Source organism: Phocoena sinus, chromosome 20, assembly GCF_008692025.1.
Source record: "Phocoena sinus isolate mPhoSin1 chromosome 20, mPhoSin1.pri, whole genome shotgun sequence".
In the NCBI taxonomy this organism is placed as follows: Eukaryota; Metazoa; Chordata; class Mammalia; order Artiodactyla; family Phocoenidae; genus Phocoena; species Phocoena sinus.
Window position 1 is genome coordinate 58,700,388 of NC_045782.1, and position 23,297 is coordinate 58,723,684.

Here is a 23,297-nt window from a genome sequence, read left to right on the forward strand (position 1 = left end):
AAAATAAATAAAATAAAATAAAATAAAATAAAATAAAAACATTAAGTCGTGGTGCTAGGCCTCAAGTTTCCTCAACATCAAATTAAGGATATCTAAAATTCTTTTTTCTTTTTAAATTAATGTTTTTATAAAAAGAAATATGCATCAATATGACTGAAACCTAAATTCTATTCCTTTGCAGCTTCTCTATAAATTTTCTATGAATTAAATGATGAAGTGTAAATGCCGTTTTCAAGGGAAAAATATCAATCTTCAACTCTTGAGGATGAGAACCTTTAAAATAATAATACGAAGGTAAATATGCTTTGGGGTTTATGATATTTTGAGTATGATTCATGGCATCAAACTGTAAAATTTACCGAAGGAACAGGAAAATGCACAGTGTCATAATCTGCTTAAGAGAATGTACGAATTTTCTAGAAAGCAATGTGGATGTCAAAAGCATCAGAAATGTACATATGCTTTAACCCAATAATTGCACTTCCAGGAACCTAAATGTCCATCAGTAGAAAATTTATTAAATAAGCAATGGCAGATTCATACAATGGCATGCTAGTCTACCATTAAAAATGATGACTTTGGGGCAGAAATATGTGAAGAAACATATGGTTCTGAGTTTCTAGACTTAAAAAAAATTTTTTTCTCTTTTCATTGGCTAAATGTAACACACAAAGCCATTACACAACACAAGTAGCACATTATACAACTTACCCTTCCACCACGTAAATTTTTTATTTGTACATTATATCTGAAAGCTTAAGTGGGGGGATAATGCCTATAGCAAGAAGAAGAATGTGTTCCTGACCAAAGCAAAGGTCCAGTGATGCTTCACTTATCTCCCTATCCGTCAGCAACTTTAAATATTCAGGTTAGCACTAAACATCAAAGGCTTATGGTCAGCTGGTTAGCGACGGGTAGGCAAGGGCAGCTAAGCTCCAACTCTTAAAATGTCAGAAAAAAAAATAGTCAAGAAAGAATCAGAGTTGCTCCATTAACCAGAAGAGAATGTTCACAGTGACTGTCATTAGCTATTAAAAAAAAACAAAAAACAAGCTTCTGAGGAATAGAGAAGTGAAAAGAAAAGCAGGCAGAGGAAAGGAGAAAATGGCAGACAGCAGGGACGGCAGCAACAGGTGGAAGATGAGAGGCGTAAGCAATAAGAAGTGACCACAAGAGCAGCCAGAGGCAGACACGCTGACAGAAGAAAGGAGAGCAGTGACACAGCAGAGATAAGACCGTTCCAAGAGGCTAATAAACCATTCAGATTTCTCAGCCTCTGAGGACTTGTCAACCAGGGGTGGCTGTGTGTCAGGTGGAGAAAACGCTGTCACTGGGTCAGTGTGGAAGGCACAACAGCCCCCCAAAGACATACACACCCTACTCCCTGGAACCCATGAGTTGTCATGTCATGTGGCAAAAGGGGCTCTGCAGATGTAACTAAAGACTTAAAATGGGAGGATTATCCTGGATTATCTGGGGCGATCCAATCTAATCACATGAGCCCTAAAAGCAGAGACACCTCTCCAGCTGAGTCAAAGAGATGTGGAAGAAAAGGAAGGAAGAGATACAAGTGGTAGAAGGGGAAGTCAGAGATGCCAAGAGAGAGAAGGCTTCAATGCACTGTTGACAGCTCTGAGAGGTAGAGCCACATGCGAGAACTGGAAAGAAGCCTCCAGAGCTAAGAATGGCTCCCAGCTGACAGCCAGCAAGGAAACAGGGACCTCAGTCCTTACAACCACAAGGACTGGATTCTGCCAACAACCTGCATGACCTTAGAAGCAGAGCCTTCCCAGAGCCTCCAGATAAGAGCCCATTCGACCAACACCTTGATCCTGGTCTTGACCTGGAGCCAAGAAACCAACAAAAACCTGGACATCTGACTCAAAGGAATGTGAGATAATAAATGGGTGTCATTTCAAGTCACTAGGCTTGTGGTAATTTGTTACAACGGCAATAGGAAATCAATACAAAGAATAACCATAGCCTGGATCGATCCTGCACTGTAAAGCTGGAAGCATGCCAGACAATGTGCATCAGCACTCTGGGTGCTGTGTGATAAACCAAGTGAGAAAGAAACTTTGGAAGGACCTGAATACCCAGGACTTTATCTGTTTAGGTCATTATTGATTCCCTGAGCTTAGAACATCGCCTGGCTCAATGAATACTGTTGAACGAATGGGGGAAAAAAAAGCAACTTGGGGCCTCTCACAAGAAGATAGTGGCGTATCTGCAAGCATAATTCAGCACCCTGTTACAGTTCAATATGGGAAAACTCCTCTAGCATATTTAGACTTCCCATGCAACTGTAGAGCAATACGTGTGCTTGGTCTATACAAAATATACAGTGTTTGGTAGCATATAACTAAATAACAATGCAGCAGTAAGCTAGAGCAAACTATGTAGAAAAGTCACTCCATAATGATAATTCCAAACTTCTGCTAATAAACCTTCAGAAAGTATGTATACCTTTGGTAGAAAGCTTATAAGCAAATGTAGTTCACATCATCTGTTTTTTGAGGACCATTTTTTTTACTCAACCATTTATTCATTCAAGTATTTATTTTTTCATTCACTCATTCTTTCATTTTCCATTTATTCATTCAACAAATGCTTATGAGGGCCCACGATATGTCCACCCCTGGCTGGGCACTGAGGCTACTGAGCCACGTAAGTCTGACACATCTTCTGATGGCTGGACACTGAGACACAACATAAGCAGCTACAGACAGTGAAGAACAATTCACAAACTAAAATCTATAAAACAATGCTATGGTCTCCTCAGAGGACCCATTTCTGAATATTATCTATCCTGTGAATAGTTTTTATAGTATGTACAAATGAATCTGTCCCATCTTCGCAAAGTTTCTGAACACTGTTCCCAGCACGTGCCCAGGAGAAAGCAGACTGAAGACAAGCAAATTGGTTTCCTACGTGCTGATTCTGTAGGCACCCGTGAAACAGATGCCTTCCTACAGATAAACGATGCCTGGAGAGTGGGGCAGTGAGTCTTAGCTAGGACCACCTGCTCCTGGATCCCCTAATATCTGTACCTTCGCTAACCCTTACCAGAGAACCTACATCTTAGTGAGGAGAATAAAGCCATTTGATTGGTGAAGAGCTAGGGGCAGGCTTTGCTGCCAGACACCGTGCTGAGGGAGCAGGTCCTGGAGCACGGGTAACCATCACCCAGCATTCTGATGATTTTATCTACATTAAACCTTACTGGGATTCTAAGTCTTAGGCTAACATTAACCTTACTAGTTTTTAATATTTCTTATGCACAGAATTGCATTAAAAGTTAAAACATTAAGGAAACTTGGGGGGAAATTATATGGCTTAGTATCCTGTTTTAAGAAACAGCACGCTTTTCTTACAAGTAAATTCCCCTTCATCAAAAGACTCTAGCATATGAAATAAAACATCTGCAATTTGTTTCAAAATTCTCCAGTGCGTATATGTGGTGGTGGAGTGGTGGGCTGACAGCTGAAATAAGATCAAGGATAAACTGATAGTTAATGAAGCTGGATGATAGGGAATTCATTATACTCATCTATTTATGTATATATTTGAAATTTTCTACAATAGAAAGTTGGATAAAAAAAGACTCCAGTACAAATTCAATCCTCAGAACAATTTAATAGAAGTAAAATATAGTACTGGGGCGTGAAGGGAGAGATGATGACAAAAGTAACTTTTGGCTCACTATAACTTAGTTACCTAAAATTATTATTATTATATATGATATAAAGAACTTTAAATAACCAGGTATATAAACAACTGAGCGAACCTCTGTGTTAGTGACAATGAAATAACAGACGATATCTACTGGATCAGTGAAGAAAATTTCCCAAAAAGTTAAGAAGAAAAAATTGGGGAGATGGATGCTATGGTCCTTAACTACACAGCCTTCCTACTGAAAGAAGGAAGCCCCACTGCACTCTCCTGGATGCATCATAGCCATTATTCACTTATCAGGTACCTACTGAGCAGCCACTATGTGCAGAGTGGGGCTAGGCACTAGAGGCCATAAGAAGTATACAGAATAGGATTTTTGTCTTCGGGGAGTTTATAGTGTTGGAAAAGCCAGTGGATTCAACATATATTTTCTTTACCTTTAAAATAAAAACAAAAAGCAAATCACAGGATCTTGCTTAGGGTCAGTACACATTTGATATAATGGCTTGAATCTAGCTGCATCTATGGTACATGAATTGATGCTAACATTGATCAGTTAAGTAAAAAGTTTATTGTAGTTGTATTTAAGAATGTGCAAAAGGTATAATGTCTCTGAAACATTTAAATAAAAAACAATAAAATTTAAACGTTTCTAACTGGGTTCCCACTCTTCACCTACTTTAAGCTACTTGCTGTTCCCTGGAGAGCCTGCTCTCACACCTCTTGCTTTTCCTATGAGCTCTTTGTTAAGCTTCACTCATCAATCTTAAAAATACTTCTAAGCACCTGTGATAAGCCAGATGTTGTTCTAGGCACAGAGGCTAGAGCAGCAAATAATACAGGCAAAAATCTCTGCCCTAAAGGAGTTTCTGTTCTAGTTTCTGACAGTCTCCCCAATCTCCCACTCACTCCATCCACTCGGTGAATTTACCCTGAAATCTCCACTGTGGTGGAGTGGTACTTCCTCTGACCATTACCCTCCAACATCTGCTGCAAGAACACTGGGGCTAATTTGCTTCTCTACTACCTACCGTAACAGCTGTCACACAGAAGAAACTTAACTACTTGATAAATAAGTTGATTATTAATTTATCAATAGTTTAGAAATCTCGAGGATTCAGTTATGCAAAATGCTTAATCTGCTTAGTCCCAAGTCACTAAAGCATTATTGTATATCAGGTCCATTTTTATTAGACTCAGACAACAGTACATTAAAACGGAAAGCAGTTCTCATCTCAGTTTAGTATTTACTCAGCTAAAAGTTCTTCAAGATATTAAACCAACAATTATTCCTTGCACATTAACCTTTACATTTCTAAAATGAAGCCCCAAACTGGCATACTCTCTTAATTCATGTCAATAAGTTTAATATCATGCTGATGACTATAAATACACCCAAAAACCAGAATACTAAACATGCCACACTTATAACTTTCTTTTCTAGATGGTAAGTGCAAGCTTTTTTTTTTTTTCAGGCAATCTAGCAAAGAAACCAGCTGTTTCTGACCAAAATAACTATAGTTCAAAAGTAGACCTGGGGGCCTTGATTCCCCCCCATCCCATCCCATCCCATCCCAATGACTGGACTACTTCTTATGCAACAAACACTGGTCAAAGTCGATTAAAGTAACCTTCGAGCAGTCAGCCAAATTTTCTGTGTCAAACACCACTTGAATTGGTCATCAACAAGAGGTTAGAGCTATTCTCTTTATACACATATTGCTATTATATTGTTCCTTATAAAAATATGCTGTAAGAGCATGCTATATAATATTCTATAAGAGCATGCTTTTAATATGTGTGGCGGTCTTTTAAACTGCTTTGTTTTATTCATATCTTGCTAAAATAAGTCTATCAGTAGAGAGGACCGGGAGGTTATATTATACAAAGGGCACCAGACCTAATCAGGTACCTGAAAACTTTTTTTTTTTTAAGATTTTTTTGATGTGGACCATTTTTAAAGTCTTTATTGAATTTGTTACAATATATTGCTTCTGTTTTTCTATGTTTTGGTTTTTTTGGCTGTGAGGCATGTGGGATCTTAGCTCCCCGACGAGGGATCAAACCTGCACCCCCTGCATTGGAAGGTGAAGTCTTACCCATGGACCGCAGGGAAGTCCCCTTGAAAACTTTTTGAGGATGATTTATGCCATTAAGAGCATGGCTAAACACCACACTGTATTTTCAATTAATGTCCACACTGGACAAGTTCCTTGCAGAAACTGGTTGCCATCAAATGTAACCTTCAATCCCAACACATAAAGTAACCTGCAGCCCAAGAAAGCTCTGACGTCTCTGCACTGTTCTCTCTTTAACCTCCTCAATTTCACTGACAGGCTTTACCTTGGGGGGTGACTGCTGCAATCTGTTGGTATTTCCCGTGTGCTGCACTCTCAGAGCCCGGGGGATAAATTCAGGTGCCAGTGGATTCAACACATATGTCTTCTTTAGTTCTAAAGCCTCTAGCTGAGCTTTGATCTGTTCAAAAGTGATTCCATGTAGGCTATTATTTTCATGACACAGGGCAATAAACCGCTCCCAAAATTTCCTACAGAAAAGATTTAGAAGATCAGTTTATAATTTCAGTGGACGAGATCACAGAAATGACTAAAAGCAACTAAAGATTAATTTCGAATTCCCCCACCCCAACCCCAAATCCTTAGGCCCAGTATTCATCTATGATTCAGGTATAATCTTCCCACCAGATCACAAGACTTCAGAAGTTTGGTTCTGAAACTACACTCATGTCTAGTACTGTGGAACATACAAATTCTGCTCTCCATTAATTCTGGCTGATCAATGAAAGTAACATGGTCAGTGCTCGACTATGCACACTAATTTGGAATGACAGATTTTGTTATCCACACAGTAAGCAAGGATTTCAAAATTGATAACTCATTTTATCAAAGATTTGTACTTCTAGGCATACTCATCATATACACATTTGTATGTATACACATATATATTATATACATACACACACACACACACACACACACACACAAATTTGAATTATGGGGCCAAAGTAGCCTGGTGCTGGGTGGGTGACTAAGAAAAGCCAATTCAGACATAAATCTGAACCACAAAGTAAATAATTCTCATAAGGAACTTAAGAATTAACCAGTTATTCCTATATGTTTCTTTTAATTAACTGACGCTTGTCACAGCAAAGCTCATAACATTAATTGACTAAGTTAAAAGAATTAAATTATGAAAAACACAGGAAGTTGGAATGCTAATTTTTTTTTTAAAAATAAATTTATTTATTTTTGGGTGCACGGGGTCTTTGTTGCTGCTCGTGGGCTTCCTCTCGTTGCGGTGCGCGGGCTTCTCACTGCGGTGGCTTCTCTTGTTGCGGAGCACGGGCTCTAGGCACGTGGGCTTCAGTAGTTGGGGCTCGCGGGCTCTAGAGCGCAGGCTCAGCAGTTGTGGCGCACGGACTTAGTTGCTCCGCGGCATGTGAGATCTTCCTGGACCAGGGCTCGAACCCGTGTCCCCTGCATTGGCAGGTGGATTCTTAACCACTGCGCCACCAGGGAAGCCCTGGAATGCTAATTTTAATGATGATTATTTATCTCCTAATCAAATTAATAAATACTAAAGGAGAAAAATACATTCAAAATTAATCCAGTTGTACACTGTTGCTCCTGAAGTTTTGAAAATTGATCTCCAAATATTAAAAATATTATATATTACAAAAGATAACATATAAAAAGTTTTAGGATTTTGAATGACTATTATAAATATGCATACCTATCTTTGGTATTAGGTTCAAATAATGTTTTATTATGCTATAAAAGATATGTGATATGGTTTTTTCCAAGTTGGTATCCTTGTGTCCAGGTGGACAGCAGGTAATCAAGATGGCTTCAAGAAGCATAAATAAAAAGGTTTATATTATAAAAGTTAGTATATGAATGGGAATGGAGTTATTAATACATTCATAAAACTTAGCAGATTTTCATTTCAAACTATGCTTCTCTTACATAGGCTTTCTACCATCTTCTCTAACTTTTTAAAGATGAGTTTAAGAAATGGGTCCAGAAAAAAATTCAGGCCTCCATGTCAACAATAGGAAAGGTAAAAATGCTATAAAATATTAAATATGTATTTCCAACAATAAGACATAAAGGCTAACAAGACACTCATTCAGCTACAGGAAGTGTGTGTTGCTAAGAAATGCACACTGAAAGCTGCCCTTTATTTTTATTCTTAAGAACCTTTCCATAGGAATCAAATTTTTTTTCTCATAGTCTGACAGCTAAGGAAAGACTATCTTCAACATAGCACTCAGGATATAAAATCCAAAAACTTTCCTACCCTTTTGATAAAGAACCCCAAAATATTCAACTGTATTAATATTTATCAATACAATTCTACTACATCCTGTATTAAAAAGAAGTTTTTTTGGTCTAATTGATAAAGCAATAATTTCATAGAGTGGCATTTTATATTCGTGTGAACTTCAAGACACAGCAAAATGAGGAGAGAATGGATTGACTTTACTACAGCCCAGTTTTTAATTTTTACTTATTATAACATATTTTCATGTCCAGCTTACATAACTAAAATGCTAGAACTTGCTCTGTTTCAAGCTCCATACCCTGTCCCTATACGCTGTTACTTACCTCAACTGCACTGAAGTAACATCGAGCTAAGCAGAACCTCTAAACAACCTCACACGTCACAAGAAGCTGGTAGCTTGGTGACAGTTTTCATCTACAAGATCCCAGGGATCTCAAGGAAACAGCCTTTGAGTTAAAGGAACCGTTTCAGAAGCAACACTAAACACTTGCTAGAAGCTAATCAAGTTCAACTAATTCCAAAAGCAACCTGGAATTTCCATCTTAAATCTCACTTGTCTTTTGATAGCCTAAGGGAATAGCAAAATGGTCAAGCACGTGGATTCTAGAACTAGGCTGCCTGGGCTTCAGTCATGGCTCTGTCATTCAGCAGCCCTGTAGCGTTGGGCAAGTTATTTAACCTCTCTTCATACCTCAGTTTCCTCATGTGTAAAACAGGGCACCAACAGTGTTATTATTATCGTTATACTTTATCACTAAGAAGACTTTTATTTCTCACTTTTAAACTTTCAGAGAAATGTATTCTTTCCTTCAAAAATTCTTAAAGGCAAAAATATTCCTTTCTTCTCTTTGTGAAGGCTCTTTCAAAGACCATTTCACACTGTCCTTGAATTCAATTCCTTAATGAAACACTACACATGGCATTATGAGGCATTTCAGAACACATAACTGGAAGATCACTAGAGAATTTCAACAACACTCAGACTGAAGAATTCACCACTATGATTAGTTAAAGGCTTCACCAATTCTCAGCGCCTCCCTAAAATGTTAACATGTTAATTTTTTTCTAGTAATGTTGGTTAGAAAACCCAAGTGTGTCTCTACGTTGTGAATGTAAGTGTTACTTTCAGAAGACAAAACCTTACGTTCAATCACTGCATGAACCCAAAGTCTGCTTTCATTTTCATGCTAACCTTGCTTCTAGGATCGCTGATAAAACATTGAAAAATCACTTGGTGTCCTCAGGTCATAGAGAGAGAGGGTGTGTGTGCACATACACACACCTCTACACGTGTGAAATAGGTTTATATCTCACTGAGCAGGTGGAATTCGCTAATGAAGAAATTCGGTTCAAAGAGAGATCTCTTCCAAACTCTCTGGTTTGGAAAAACGCATGAACACGCCCCGCCTCCCCTCCCCTATCACCTCTCCTCACTCAGTGTAGATTTATCCACGCGCACGCCTCGCTTCCTCGGAAAGGCAGGGTAACCCAGAGAGGTCAATCTGACATCTGTTTGAGTGAGACACTTAGTAGCTATGTGGTCCTGGGCAGTAATTTAAACTCTACATCAGGCTGCCCATTTAAAATGCAAATAAAATACCCACATTACCGGGTTATTAGGATGACTGAACGAGGCAAGGTGTACAAAGCACTTGACCTAGCACCTGGCACAGAGAAAGCTGTCAATAAACAGCAGCTCCTGCATTAATATTTGTTTGTTTGGCAAGTGGGAGAAGGGAAAGTTCCCTCCATTCATTTAGGGTTAACAGAAAAGTTGTTTAAAAATCCTTTACAACAAAAAAGATTATATAACTGGTTGCCTTCTAAACTGGTATAGTAAACACAGTAATCATTCCTTGAAAACTTGATCAATATTTGGAAATATCATATTAGTTTTTTATAAATATCAAAATGAGCAAGGGAGAGAGACATCCTGATTAACTCAAACTATTGATACAAAGAATTCACACCTTCATTAGTATAGTACCTAAGAATCACATTATGTCCTCCAGGTTTACCTGTATTATGAGATTAATTTAATTTCTAATGAAACTGGAAAGAGTAAAGCATAAATATCCATAGCCTCAACTATCAGCTCCTGGGTTAGAGCTGATTAAATTGTCCAAATAACAGATTATCAGCATTCCCATTCAGCTATGGGTCACATGATTTTCTCTCCCTACACAATGTATTGAAGTCTCTGAAAATATTTTACTTAGCTTATAAATTAATTTGAGGGCCTTGACACACTCCAGCTGAGTAGTAAGAAATAAGCAACCTGTAGGCCTGGCTTCAAGTTAAAAATTAGCCCTGGATCATTCTGATAGCATGGCCTCAGGAAGAATCATTCACCTATTTGCTCTGAGAAAATAACGACTTATGTCAGACAAGGGGTGAAAAATGCTGATCTCATGTAATTCACAGTATAATATACCTCTGTGGAAAGCGGTAATGATTTTTAAAAATATGCATGTTGGTAAACGTTTGGGGTTATTTATAAAGAATGTCCAAAAGTAATGTCACTCAAGACTACTGTTATACCTATTTATTCCCACAACAGTTTCTAGTTGCTTTTAATACATGTCAGCCGACTTTACATGTGTTAATCTAATAAAATTCTAATCAAACTGTACATGTTCTCACATTTATCAAATGATAAATATAAACAAAAATGGTAAACTACCACAGCAATATTCTAACCAAATATATTTGCAATGAATAGTAAAGTAACTAAAGTGAACTTCTCAGGAAGGAAGCCAAATTAATAGACTTAGTTTTATTCATTGGTATCTTGGAATTAATATAGTTCCTTCCCCAACTTTTTGTCATTAGTGGCTAAAAATTAATGGAAATCTATTTTTAAAACAAGAAATTAAAGATATTTTACAATAGAACTGTTTAGCTATATATAAACAAATCATGGACCATTCAAGTTTTACTTCCTTAAAAATAAAAGGTTATTCTTCAGAATGTAACCATAAATTAAACTCTACGTGATTAATGGCTTTCCCCTATAAAGTATATTAACTTCTTTTGGAATCTTAATCTCTAATGTATACAGCTTATTCTTAAAGGTCCCAAATTGTTTCCTTTGCCATAGAATACTTTCTTCCTGCTGAGACAGGAAAACAGATAATAAAATGCTGCTATATCTATATTGCAACAGAAAACTTGGTTTAAACGGGCCACTGCCTAACAACTTTGTCTACTCTAACATACCACGAAGAAATAACTACCCAAGGTGTATTTGAGACCATCGGCACCTCTTTCTACTTTTCTGAACTCACTCTGACAGGTACTAGAATACTTAAAAAATTTTAAGTAATCCCTCGTGCATTTCTTCCTTTTTCATAAAGGATATTCTAGATTTCTGTTCAACTTTTTTTGTAACATAGTTTTTCAACACTGCGTAGGCCAAGCTTTATATTACTGGCTTCATACAATTAGAAGTCCTATTAACTAGTATAAATCGTAAGTGTACAAGGAAAAGTTTTTTATTTATGTTGATATTTTAACATTCCTTATGGCTACAATCTAAGGAATACTAACAGTTCTTTCCAAATACAAGTAACAACCCTTTTTAACCCCCTAATTTTAAGATCCTCTGGATTAACCAGACACAAAGATTTGCATTGAGAAGCCTTGAGAGAAAATGAGAAGGAAACTCATCAAAAACAAGCTAAAACAATAATGAAGGAAAAAAGAGGGGAGTATGGGTATGAAATTCAGTCTCCATCAAAGATAACGCACACACACAAAACCACCTTCAGGACCCTTGTACTACTGGTCAGTCCCTTGTCCTGGAGCACTCTTAGCCCTGGAGCCTGCGTAGCTCATACCCTCAACTCCAGAGTCAGCTTTTCAGTGAGGCCTTCTCTGACCACACACACCATGTGAGATCACAAACCGCCCACCCTACCCCATCACTTCTAATGCCCCTTGACGTTCTATTTCTTCCACTGAATTTACCACATAAAATACTACAGTGTTTTTATTTTGCTTACTGTCGGTGTTCCTCTCCTCCCCAATAAAATGTTAAGCCGCACAAAGGCAGAGATTTTTGTGTTTTGTTCACTGATGTATCCTCAGTGGCTAGAAGAGTACTTAGAACACAGTAGGCACTCAGGAAACATCTTATGAATGATGATTGATTCAATGAACACACAATTTCATATACATAATGAATAGGCTCAAAGCAATATATTTTTGTGTTCCCACTGGGTATTAGTTAAGACTAAACTTGATTTTAATTAGCCAGGAGGTCATATAAATATGTGCATAGGGATGCAAATTACTCTACATTTCCCCCTTTAATATCTCAAACACTAGCACATAATTACCTGCATCTTCCAATAGAGCACAAAGCAATGGGATCACCCACCACGGCAACCAGGGACTGTGCTCTTGTGATGGCAGTATTGAGAAGCTTATAGTTAGATAAAAAACCGTAATCTAAGTCCTCTGTGGAATCTTCCAGCAGTTGCTCTTTCTTTTTAATTGGTGTCTGTTTATGTTTACAAGTATGTCTTGTACGTACTGTGCTAAGAAATAAAACTCTGAATTGCTTTCCTGTAAAAAAAAAAAAAATTAAAAATAAGAGGACTGTTATTCTGAACCATTGATATAATAAAAGCATTTCATTTTTTAAATCTTATTGCTAAATAAGAGGTGTTGATGAGAACGTGGAGAAACTGGAACTCTTGTTCACCATAGGTGGAAATATAAAACAGTATGTAAAACACTATAGAAAATACCACAGCAGTTCCTCAAAAAATTAAACACAGAACTAACATATGATGCAGCAACTCTACTTCTGGAAACACACCCAGAAGAACTGATTCCATAAGGAAGCCTAGAGAGAGACTAGTCTGTACACGTTCTTTCTTACATCGACACATCTCTTCCCTCGTTCTATGACAAGTCTCCACAGATGCGAATACAGTTCTAGGGTCAATTCTTCGTTCTCTCTTCTCCAGGCCAAACAATCCTAGTTCCTTCAACCATTTCTGACTCCACAGGGCAGTTTCTAGACCACTAACTATGCTAGGTCGTCTCTGGACGCTTCCTAGTTTATTAGTAATATTCTTTCTAAAATGCACACCCCAATTCTGTGTGATCTGAATGCATGGTACTGGAGCTATTTTCTCCCCCCATAATCTAGAAATTGTATTACTCTTATTATTGTATATTACCATGAAACCTCAGATTGTACTGGGCTTTTCTGGCACTCACATTATAGTGTTGCTTCACTTACTTAAACGCACAAATTTCATAGCAACTAATTACATGAAAATTTAAAAGAGTTGCCTTATTCACTTAGGAAAATCTAGATGAAGAACAAGCTATGCCTTTAAAAATCTGCTTGACAGGTACAAGTTTTTAAAAATCTTTATAAACAAATTAGTTCTCAGATACATTATAACAATAGGTGTTGTATGCAATTGCAACTACAGCATACAGATATTTGCAGTTACAGTCATGGAGGAAATCCATTTGTTGATACTTCTTTTATTTGGATATAGAAATTTAACGAACATGTAAGTGAGCTCGACCTTGAATTGCCAAATTTGGCATTAAAGAACTTGGTATGAAATGAATACATAATTGCTTGTCCAGAAAAGAGATCCTGAAAACTAAAAATCAAATGTGCACACACTTTAAGATCTAACCATTTGAATAACTTAATTCATTTCCATTAATAGCTACCTTGAACATTTAGCACCCTTTCAACGTTAACATCAGATAATCTCTTTTTTCGAAGTTCAGCGCGTATCCTGAACACCTGGTCGGCATACGGAGTCACCACACCAATACTGCCGTCATCTAACTTCCCCCACGCTACTGGCCACTTCCTTCTTAACTCTTCCACACGTTCCACCACTTCAAAGACCTTTAAACAAATGTACATGTATAAGTATTAAAGTTATACAAGTGCTTGGAGAAAAGAATATGGTAACTGAAATCGATGTACAAAGGATTCCATTTTAGCAAATGTCGTTTTAAAACCACCTCAAACCAGGAATAATGCTTTGCTGATGTGAACACATTTTTGTTTACATTTCAAGCAGTAAATCTCTACAATAGTGCACCCAGTGAAAACGTGAAAATCGGAGACGATGTAACTGGCCATTGGCCCCACCCCTTACCTGGCCCCCCTTCTCAAATGGGGACAGGTTCGGGTTCCCGTTTAGAGAGAAGCGCGTGGGACCGGCAACCCCACGTTCCCAGTATTTCTCAGTCCACTCTGTAGCTCAGGCCAATGAAACCCATTAGGAGAGCCCTAGAGTCAGCGCCGCCAACGTCTCAGCAGTGCGAGGGCTACCCTTCCTCCTCTCCCCGTGGATATAAGTAAACAGAACAGCCAACAACTGGCAGCAAACCGCAGCTGGGACTGGGGCAAATCTGGACCTCAGGACAGACTCTCAGAGTTCACTGCCTTCTCATGGTACAACTCTGCCCACGCCCTGTCATTAACCTTGCAGTGAAGTAAGCCCGTATTTTACCATCTGGATTTTCTGGACCCCACTTAGTGAATTAGAGTAGAACTTTTAGTGTAGTTTAATCTACTTTGATTCGATGAATTCATCAAACAAATAGTGTTGATGCTTGGCACAGTAGGGGACAAAATGGTTACTAAAACACGCTCCTTGCCTGTGAAGAGATTACTGTACAGTTAGAAAACAGATTCCTAATTTAAAATACATATTATAAGGCAAGCTCAATAGAGGGTCAGGCAAGAGTCCAGGGGCAGAGAGAGGAAAGAGAAAATTTTAATGTCTTTTAAATACATTATTTATTTACTATTTGTTAGTTAATATCTACTTAAATTTATAATAGTAAATATACAAAAATTTGATAGTTTTATTCCTTTTAAGAACTCGAGGATTAATGGCCAGGATGCAGTTCCCACTTCCACATATAAATTCAATGAATGACAGAGGAATAGACTCTAGTCATCCTGTTGTTATAATGAAATAACAGCAAGTGAAACAACTACCCAGACCGTCCAAGGATTCCGATGAGTCAACTGGATTGAAAACATGGCGCTCTCACCCATAAGGAACAAGCAACACATAACCAGTTCTCCACTTCGTCCCTCTGTTACCCCTTATATAGTAGGCAGCATAAAACTGTAGTCAAAATACACAGACTTGGAATGGTATGAGGAGCTTGGGGAAAGCCCTCTCCCAGATAGACATCTATGAAGCTGGTCAAGGCCAACAGATAATCATTCAAAGTCTCTGGAGACTGATCAAAGAGCTGCAAGAAGCTGAGAAGCATTGTTTCAACAAAATCTACAGAAAGTCGGGAAGAAGAGTGGAAGGCTGGGACTGCCCCGCTCTCCCACAGCCCCCTGTCTTACTGGACTGTCTCAGCAGCCGAGGGGCAGCTCCCACCTGCTCCAGCTCCCTGGGGTGAAAGAGCTACTCCAGGCGGTTACAGCAGTGGATGCACATCAGAGATCTCGTTTTCCCCAGCAAGGTGCAGCAGGAGGCCATGAGCAGCTGGCAGCACCTGGGTGGCACCTATTCCCCTTCCCCATCTCCTGCTGCACAGGGAGGGCCTGCGTGGGACAGTGGGTGAAGCAAGCAGTCTCCTTTGCTCGTACCATAGTCAACACGGTAGAAGTCACAGACAAAAACAAAATCTTGATAACAGCAACAGAAAAACAACTCATCACTTACAAAGAACTCTAGTAAGATTAACAGATGACTGCTCATCAGAAGCAATGAGGGCAATAAAGCAGTAGGAAAGCATATTTCAGGGTGCTGAAAGAAATAACTCAATAATCTAATATCCAGCAAAACTACTTTTCAAAAATGAAGGCAAAATAAAGACATTCCCAGAAAAAAACAAAAACTGAAAGAATTCTTTACTAGCAGACCTGCCCTAAAAGAAACACTAAGAGAAATTCATCAGGCTGAAAGCAAGTGACACCAGACAGTAATTTGAATTCACACAAAGCATACTACTAAAGGTAATTACATGGTTAATTATAAAAGACAGTATAATAGTATATTTATTTTCCTTTCTCTTCTTAACTGACTTTTCAGCCAGCAGCTTCCAACCTGAGTGCAAAAGTAATAAAGGAAACCCTAGAGTTATTTGTCAATATTTCAAACAGGTAAAGAAAAGTTTACCTTTTCCTAAAATTAATTGGCACAGACTAATTAAAATGTCAAGTTTCTTTACTTTTGGCTAGGGGTTTATCAAGTAGGTACTGTCAATTTTCTTGTACTGACTCCTAACTACAGGCCTCTGACCAATTTTTTAATGGAAAGATGAATTACTATTACCTAATAAATAGCATTTTTTTTTGTAAATAAAATGAGTAAATCACGGGACTCAAGGGAAGAAAGGGAGATGGAGATCACATATCACGAATCATTCTTCTAATGACCAACGATGCACACATCCTCCCCTGGGTTTCCTGAAGTCCAGAACTCCACTCCCTTGTGACAGCCAGCACCAAATCTCAGGCTCTCTGGCCCGCTGGCCCCTAAAGACATCACAGGTGTTTGTCTGCTACCTGATCTGACCCCTCATACTCCCCACATTTTCTATGAACTTAAAAAGTCAGAAACTGTGAGAGAACCACACAAGTTGCAGCACATAATGGGTTAGCACCATCGTCATGTGGGTCTGTGTGACCCCCTGGAGCACAGGATTCCACAAGTCAAGTCTTTTTACTCATGTAAAACGATGCCTCATTGGAGTGTGCACTATAAATTGTGACCACAGTCCATTTTAGATGGCTTCTTTTAAATGAGGTTCTGTATTTTGGCATAAGACAAAATGTAAATCAAAGTTTTTGTTTCCCATGGCAGGTTCATCTTAACAAATCAATGTTACACAAGAAAGAATAAACTTCCATACTATTTTCACGTAAATGAAGTCAACACACAATAAAATATCAACCCAAAATTTTAAATAAATGCTTAATAAGACCAGACTATATATATGACTGCAAAAATGTCAACAATTTGCAAAAATGACTAAGGTACCTCTGCATTATTATAAAAAGCTGTGCTATTTTTCTCTTGTACATCTTCCCCTCGTGCTGTAAAGAAGGTTAGTGGGTAGAAATCCTTGTGTGCTGGCTGCTTTCCACTGGCCATCAGTTTGCCCTCATAGAAGAGCTCAGAGGTGTAACTGCAGAAAAAGACCGAAATAAATATATAAATAAAAAGTAACCTATCATCAAAATTAATTTTACCCATAAGAAAAAATTACCAGTCAAATCTCACGTTGCTTTATGCCCATGATTAATTTTAATCCAAACATCTAATACCCATGATGCCAAGATTTTCACCAAAATTAGCCACAGCAATGAAAACACAGTGGGCTCCTGGTATACCACTGATAAATGAATTGATCTGGGGAAGGCATGAAGCCAGAACATAGAAAGAAAAGGAAGAAATGACGACAGTTCAGTACTAGATGAAACGCTTGTTTCATGAGGAAATTTGCTAGCTATTATGGTTTTCTGTACTAAAATTTTTTAAATGTATATTTTTATTTATGTGGATCATATACTTATGCAAACACAAAGATCTATAGACACTGAAACAATACACACAACTGAAGGGTATTCCAGTCTTCAACTGTAAAATGAATACTCTACTAATGAAGACGCTACGTAGTACTCGATTCATCACTGACTGCAGCAAATGACTGGCAACAATAAAAGAGGAATCACATTTTGAGATATTGATAAAAGCCATATTTAAATCTAAACTTATTTTTATATCTCTCCTACTGCTTTCAGAGAAACCTAAAAATTAGTTTCACATGACCGCCATAATCAATATTATTAAATTATACTAAACTTGAAAAAATCCTAAGATTTTGGTGGTGACAGTGACAGGAATGCAGCACACAAAGGGGCTTCCCAGGGTGCTGGGAACATTCTGTTTTTTGGTCTGGATGCCGGTTGAGGGGTACGTTTGGTTTGTGACTATTCACTGGGCTACCATTTATGCTACTTTTACTTGTATAGATGCATACTATATTTAATAGAGACCTTTTAAAACTTTATTACTAAGTTTCATGGTTTTCTTTCCTTCCTCCCTCCCATCCTTCCATTCTTTTAAAATAGACTCCTTGTATAACACAGCCAGACACACATACGCAAACCATTATGTGGCTTGTCAACATATTTGTTTATTACATCATGTAGTTTTACATATACATTATATATTTAGTCACAGAAAAATATGTTTATAGCTAGTAGAACCTAAAGTTTTTGTTTCCAGAACTGCCCTACTATAATAAATTACAGCTGACTTTTGAAGTATACTTTCACAGACATAAAATTAAACATAATTTGCAACACTAGGGACACCATGTAACTCTGCTGGGAATAATCTGTCCCTAGGAACAGTGCTGTTTTGAGTCTCCTTCCACCGGACCACACAAAGTGTGACAGAGGGGCAGCTCACACCTACTTGATGATAGCTTCGTGGGAGCGGTAGTTCTCACACAGGAGGATCCTGCAGGGAAACTCGGCAGGGTAATGCTCATAGAGCCGGTCAAGCAGTGAAACATGAAGGTTTCTTTCCCTGGCAAACTCACTGTAAACAAAAGGGCTGAGCTGTAACAGAGAGACACATGGAGAGAATTTAACTAAATATACAAGTAGTATTTTTTTTAACATACTTTAAAAAAAATCCACCATGCTAAAACTTCTGATGTACTACACCTCAACATGCTGAATGCTGGAATAAGCAGAGTCAAACATATTTTTCTAGGAACAATTTTACTACTATATAGAATGAGGCTAAATTGTCTAACTTTTCGTTTCAGCATGCCAACACTAACCTAGAGTTTCTACACATAGGTTAATAAAGGACTCTTCCGGGCTTCCCTGGTGGCGCAGTGGTTGAGTCCGCCTGCCGATGCAAGGGACACGGGTTCGTGCCCCTGTCCGGGAAGATCCCACATGCCGCGGAGCGGCTGGGCCCATGAGCCATGGCCGCTGAGCCTGCGCGTCTGGGCGTCCAGAGCCTGTGCTCCGCAACGGGAGAGGCCACAACAGTGAGAGGCCTGCGTACCGCAAAAAAAAAAAAAAGGACTCTTCCAACTTAATAATAAATAGCTACTACCTTAGTAATTTTAGGGATGCAACCTACTGCATCATTGGGGGAGTCAATCAACTGTCTCACTAAAATTAAGCAACTATTTTAAACAGTGAGCTAGCAGGATACACCGCCTATGACTAAAACACTTATTTTTATTAATTAGCAAAAAAGCCATCTTTATCTCGTAAAGTGTAAGGAGCCATCCTTGATTATAACTTTGATGCTAAGAACAAAATTAAATTTCTGGCAAAGAAACAAAAACAGAACTTGTCCCTCTACCTTCAACTCTTTCCTAAATGGATAGCTACAACACTGTGTAGGTTCAATCTCAACCAACTGTGACAAAAGAGAAAGAACCTCAAACTGAAACTTTGCAAAACTGATATTTTAATAGAAAAACTGTAATTTTCTTTCATACATCGGTATTAAGACCAGACAAGTTCTTTGAGATTTTGGCTATTATTTTTAATTAGGTACTTTGTTTCCCATGATAATGAAAAATTAACCCTTCAGGAAAACAAATGTTGGGGACAGGAACTGGGGAATTGTAAGAAGGATAATTTAAATTTATTTGATAAAGGAAAGTAAGAATCAAATATTCATACTACAGAGAACAGAACTTCAAATTAATAAACATGACAATTAGAACACTGATAGACTCATTCATTCCACTCTCTATCCAAAGAAGGAAAAAAAGTGGGGTGGGGTGGGGTAGCAATTTTCCTTCAGAAACACCAACATTTTCCACTATTAGTACAGAGATATTTAAAGTACTTAAACTGACATGCATGGCACAATTTCATAGGCTGTTTTAGAAAACAAAATATTAAACATCAAAATATAACAGAAGCTTCTTTCAACACGGTGACTCAGAGGGCACTCACCTGCATGTGGTCACCAGCCAGGACAACCCGTGTGTCCTTAGTTGCTAATGCTAGGGGCATAATGGTTTCACACTCCATGGCCTGGGCAGCCTCATCTAATAGAACGTGCGTAAAAAATCCTGCGAAGTACAGTATAAACACAGGACCGCATATTACAGCAGTGATAAAGGGAAGAGTAGTGTCTTTCTTTTAAGGAAAGAGTTTAGTGTCCTGATTTAAGAGCTGTGAGTACTTTTAATGCCAGTCCTCAATTTAGAAGATCATATATTTAAATCATTATTTAAAAATAGAAGTTGAAAGGAATAACTATTTTACTCAACAACAGATATGTAAATGGCATCTGGTACTAATGGCCCCAAGACTAACAGTTAAATCAGGACACATAAAAAAGACTTTAAAAGTACAAGATAGCAGCTTTTCACCACAAAGAAAAGCTGGCAACAAAACAGTGATAGGCCCAAAATCCTTTCACTATTTATTTGCTAAAACACCAAAAATAAAACAATGGTAGTTTATAAGTAACTTTAGCTTAAACACATACATTAGACATTAAAGAAAATCATACCCAAAATCTAATATAAAGGAGAAAGTGATAATCTAACTTTGACCAAAAACAAAGGTTATCTGTTAGCAAATTCACTATTTTGATTATTTAGGTTTAGTGTGTGTGTGTGTGTGCGCGTGCATGTGTGTGTACAAATTATATACAATGTTTTAGCCTAAGACCCTATCCTGGCTGTAAAACTATCACCAGTCTGAAAAAGAAAAACACAAAAGTGACACAAGTATCAAAAATGTACATTATCAAATATCCCCCAGATGTAAACGCCCACGTCTGGGTTACTGCTGCCACTCACACTGAGGCACAGGAATCTGTGTACAGAAAGGAGGAAAAGCCTCTTTGCCCCTAAAAGAGGAGACAGAAGAAAAATCTTGCTGTCTCAATGTGTAGAAGTAAATGTTGCCCCCTATGGCTAGCTCACTGAGGTAGAGAGAGGGGGGCCCTGTCTTTACTAGCACAGCAAAGAACACAAAGTAGCTTCTCTGACCAGTTGTAACTCTCTAGATTAATTAGCCTCCTGTGAGTTGGCCCAAGAACCTAACCTCTATTTCTATGGATAGCAACAAGTTCCAAACAATCTGTTTATACAACTTCCTAATGCAACTTGTTTCTAGGTTGGGAACTTTCTAAACCTTACTGACTGGCAGTAATAACCGCCACCACCATCACCACCATCATCACGGTCCATTCAAACAAATGGCTGTGTTGACAGTACAAGTATCAATAACTGTTGTCTATTTAATGACAGTGGCCCAAGCACGATTTGGACACATGCATTTTTCTCCCTGTTGAGGAGAATTTGTGCTTTTTGTTCTACAAGACTAATTAAGGAAGATGACTATATAATTATAGGATCAAATTGGAAAAAACTGAGACTAGTGAAAAAAATCTGTTTTCATTAGATAACATTTTAATTAAATAGAACTAGACTTAAATCAGGAACTGAATAAATCATGAAATTGTTATACTGTTGCTTAAGCTAGTAAAAGAAACCTGAATTAGTCAAACTGATTTAGCCTGAGCCTTGGTTGTCTTAGCTGTAAAATAACCCTCCACAGAGTTGATATGAGAATTAAATAAAGTATAAACAATGCCTAAAACAAAGCAGATCGTTGATTTGCAATAAATGTTCTACACTCTTGCTCTTCAAAGCCATTCCTCAAAACTATACTGTTCAGGAGGCTTGGGTATTTAATTTACGTGGCAAATATGCAGAGTATAATCATGAAGTAATGAGACTGATTGTTAAATAAACATACCAAAATTTACATTGCAAATAAGTGTTGTTCCATCAAAGAAGTCAGTTGAGAGGAAATATAACTCATTCCAATGGATGCAGCCACTGTTCAAAACATTTTTGAAACTCTGCTTTTGTAACTGCCCTCACCAGCCAGCTATGAGCTGCGTGCACAAGAAAAATAAGTCTCATTACATGAGAGGCACGTCTCTCTCTTTTTTTTTTTCAACCCCTAATGATACTGCTCAGTTTGATAACCTACCTTATTTACCAGATATGCCTCAGAAAGATTTTGAAGCTTTTCTAAAATTAACTCTACCCTCAAAAAAGAAAGTTTGGCCACTGTTCATTCTTTAAGATAAACAGAGGTTTATCAAGGGCCTCCAGGTGTCTATACCCCGGGCCAAGTGCCAGGAATACAAGGTGAAGAGAACTGTCTCTACCTTCCAGAGACTTAAAAGAATTTGTCACTGGCTCTGAAAGCAATTCCAAAAGGAGAGAGCAAAAAAGCGTTGACCAATGTCAACAATTATAATAAAGCGGTAATAAATGAATATTCTTCGAAAGCAACTACCTTAAAGTGACACCACATTTTGATGGTTAAGTTCTGCCATATTTATCAGAACTTCTTGTCACCATCTGTCTGTACTTTGTATAATATTAGTTTGATTTTACATAGTTCCTATACTTAAATAATCTTAATAGTATGTCATAAAAAAACCTATCATGATTGTTGTCTCTACACTGTATTAATGGAAAACTATTTTAAAATTAAAAACTTGAGAAAATTGTAAAAAGACCAACACTGTCCAAATTTGAATTTTTCACATGATCAACAGTAAGTAAACACCATCTGATCAATTAGAGAACAAACAGAGTAGCAGTCACTAAAATGTCTAAACTAGGGGTTGATAAATTTTGTGTATGTGAAGGGCCAAACAGTACACATTTTAGGTTTTTTTGGCCATACAATCTCTGTTGCAACTACTCGACTCAGCTGCTGTAGCACAAAAGAATCCATAGAAAATACAGGTAAATAAATGGGCATGACTGTGTTCCATCCAATAACACTTGATTTACAAAAACAGACAGTAGGCCAGCTACGGCCCACAGGCCAACCCCGATCTAAACTGAATGCAGAGCCCTGTGCATTCAGGCACCCCTTCTGTGTCTTGAGTTAGCATACCAGGTTCAAGGTCCAACTGACAGAGGTACTGGGAAGTATTCAATGTAACAACAACCACTCGGTGTTTAAGAATATCTTCTTTCTGTGGCATCTGAAAGGTGGAATGTGCGCTTGAGATCAAACAGTACTGATGCACAACTGGGTGGACAGTCTTTACCCAGCGATTTCTGAAATATACCCTATAAAAGAAGATAACATTTCCTATTTATACTTATTAACATCTTACCAGTACCTGATTATCAAAATATCGACATTATGATGTTAAGACTACAATACCTGGAAATTAACAAATAAGTCTGGTAACTGTTAACACTCTACTGGATTAGAATTTAACATACAACTGTAACTCCCCCCACCAAAAAATGAA

General features: G+C 37.9%; 1 protein-coding gene across 7 annotated transcripts in view; it reads right to left on the reverse strand.

Moving 5' to 3' along the window:
• HELZ (helicase with zinc finger) overlaps positions 1 to 23,297 on the reverse strand; it is a 150,454-nt gene that overhangs the window by 49,756 nt on the left and 77,401 nt on the right. For all 7 annotated transcript variants that reach the window (XM_032615780.1, XM_032615783.1, XM_032615778.1 and 4 more), the window contains 7 exons: positions 22,931 to 23,109; positions 19,946 to 20,064; positions 18,429 to 18,574; positions 16,986 to 17,133; positions 13,687 to 13,870; positions 12,321 to 12,549; positions 6,019 to 6,223 (listed from right to left, as the gene is read on the reverse strand). In XM_032615780.1, coding sequence (XP_032471671.1) covers positions 6,019 to 6,223; positions 12,321 to 12,549; positions 13,687 to 13,870; positions 16,986 to 17,133; positions 18,429 to 18,574; positions 19,946 to 20,064; positions 22,931 to 23,109 — 1,210 coding nt within the window. The remainder of the gene's footprint in view (positions 1 to 6,018; positions 6,224 to 12,320; positions 12,550 to 13,686; positions 13,871 to 16,985; positions 17,134 to 18,428; positions 18,575 to 19,945; positions 20,065 to 22,930; positions 23,110 to 23,297) is intronic.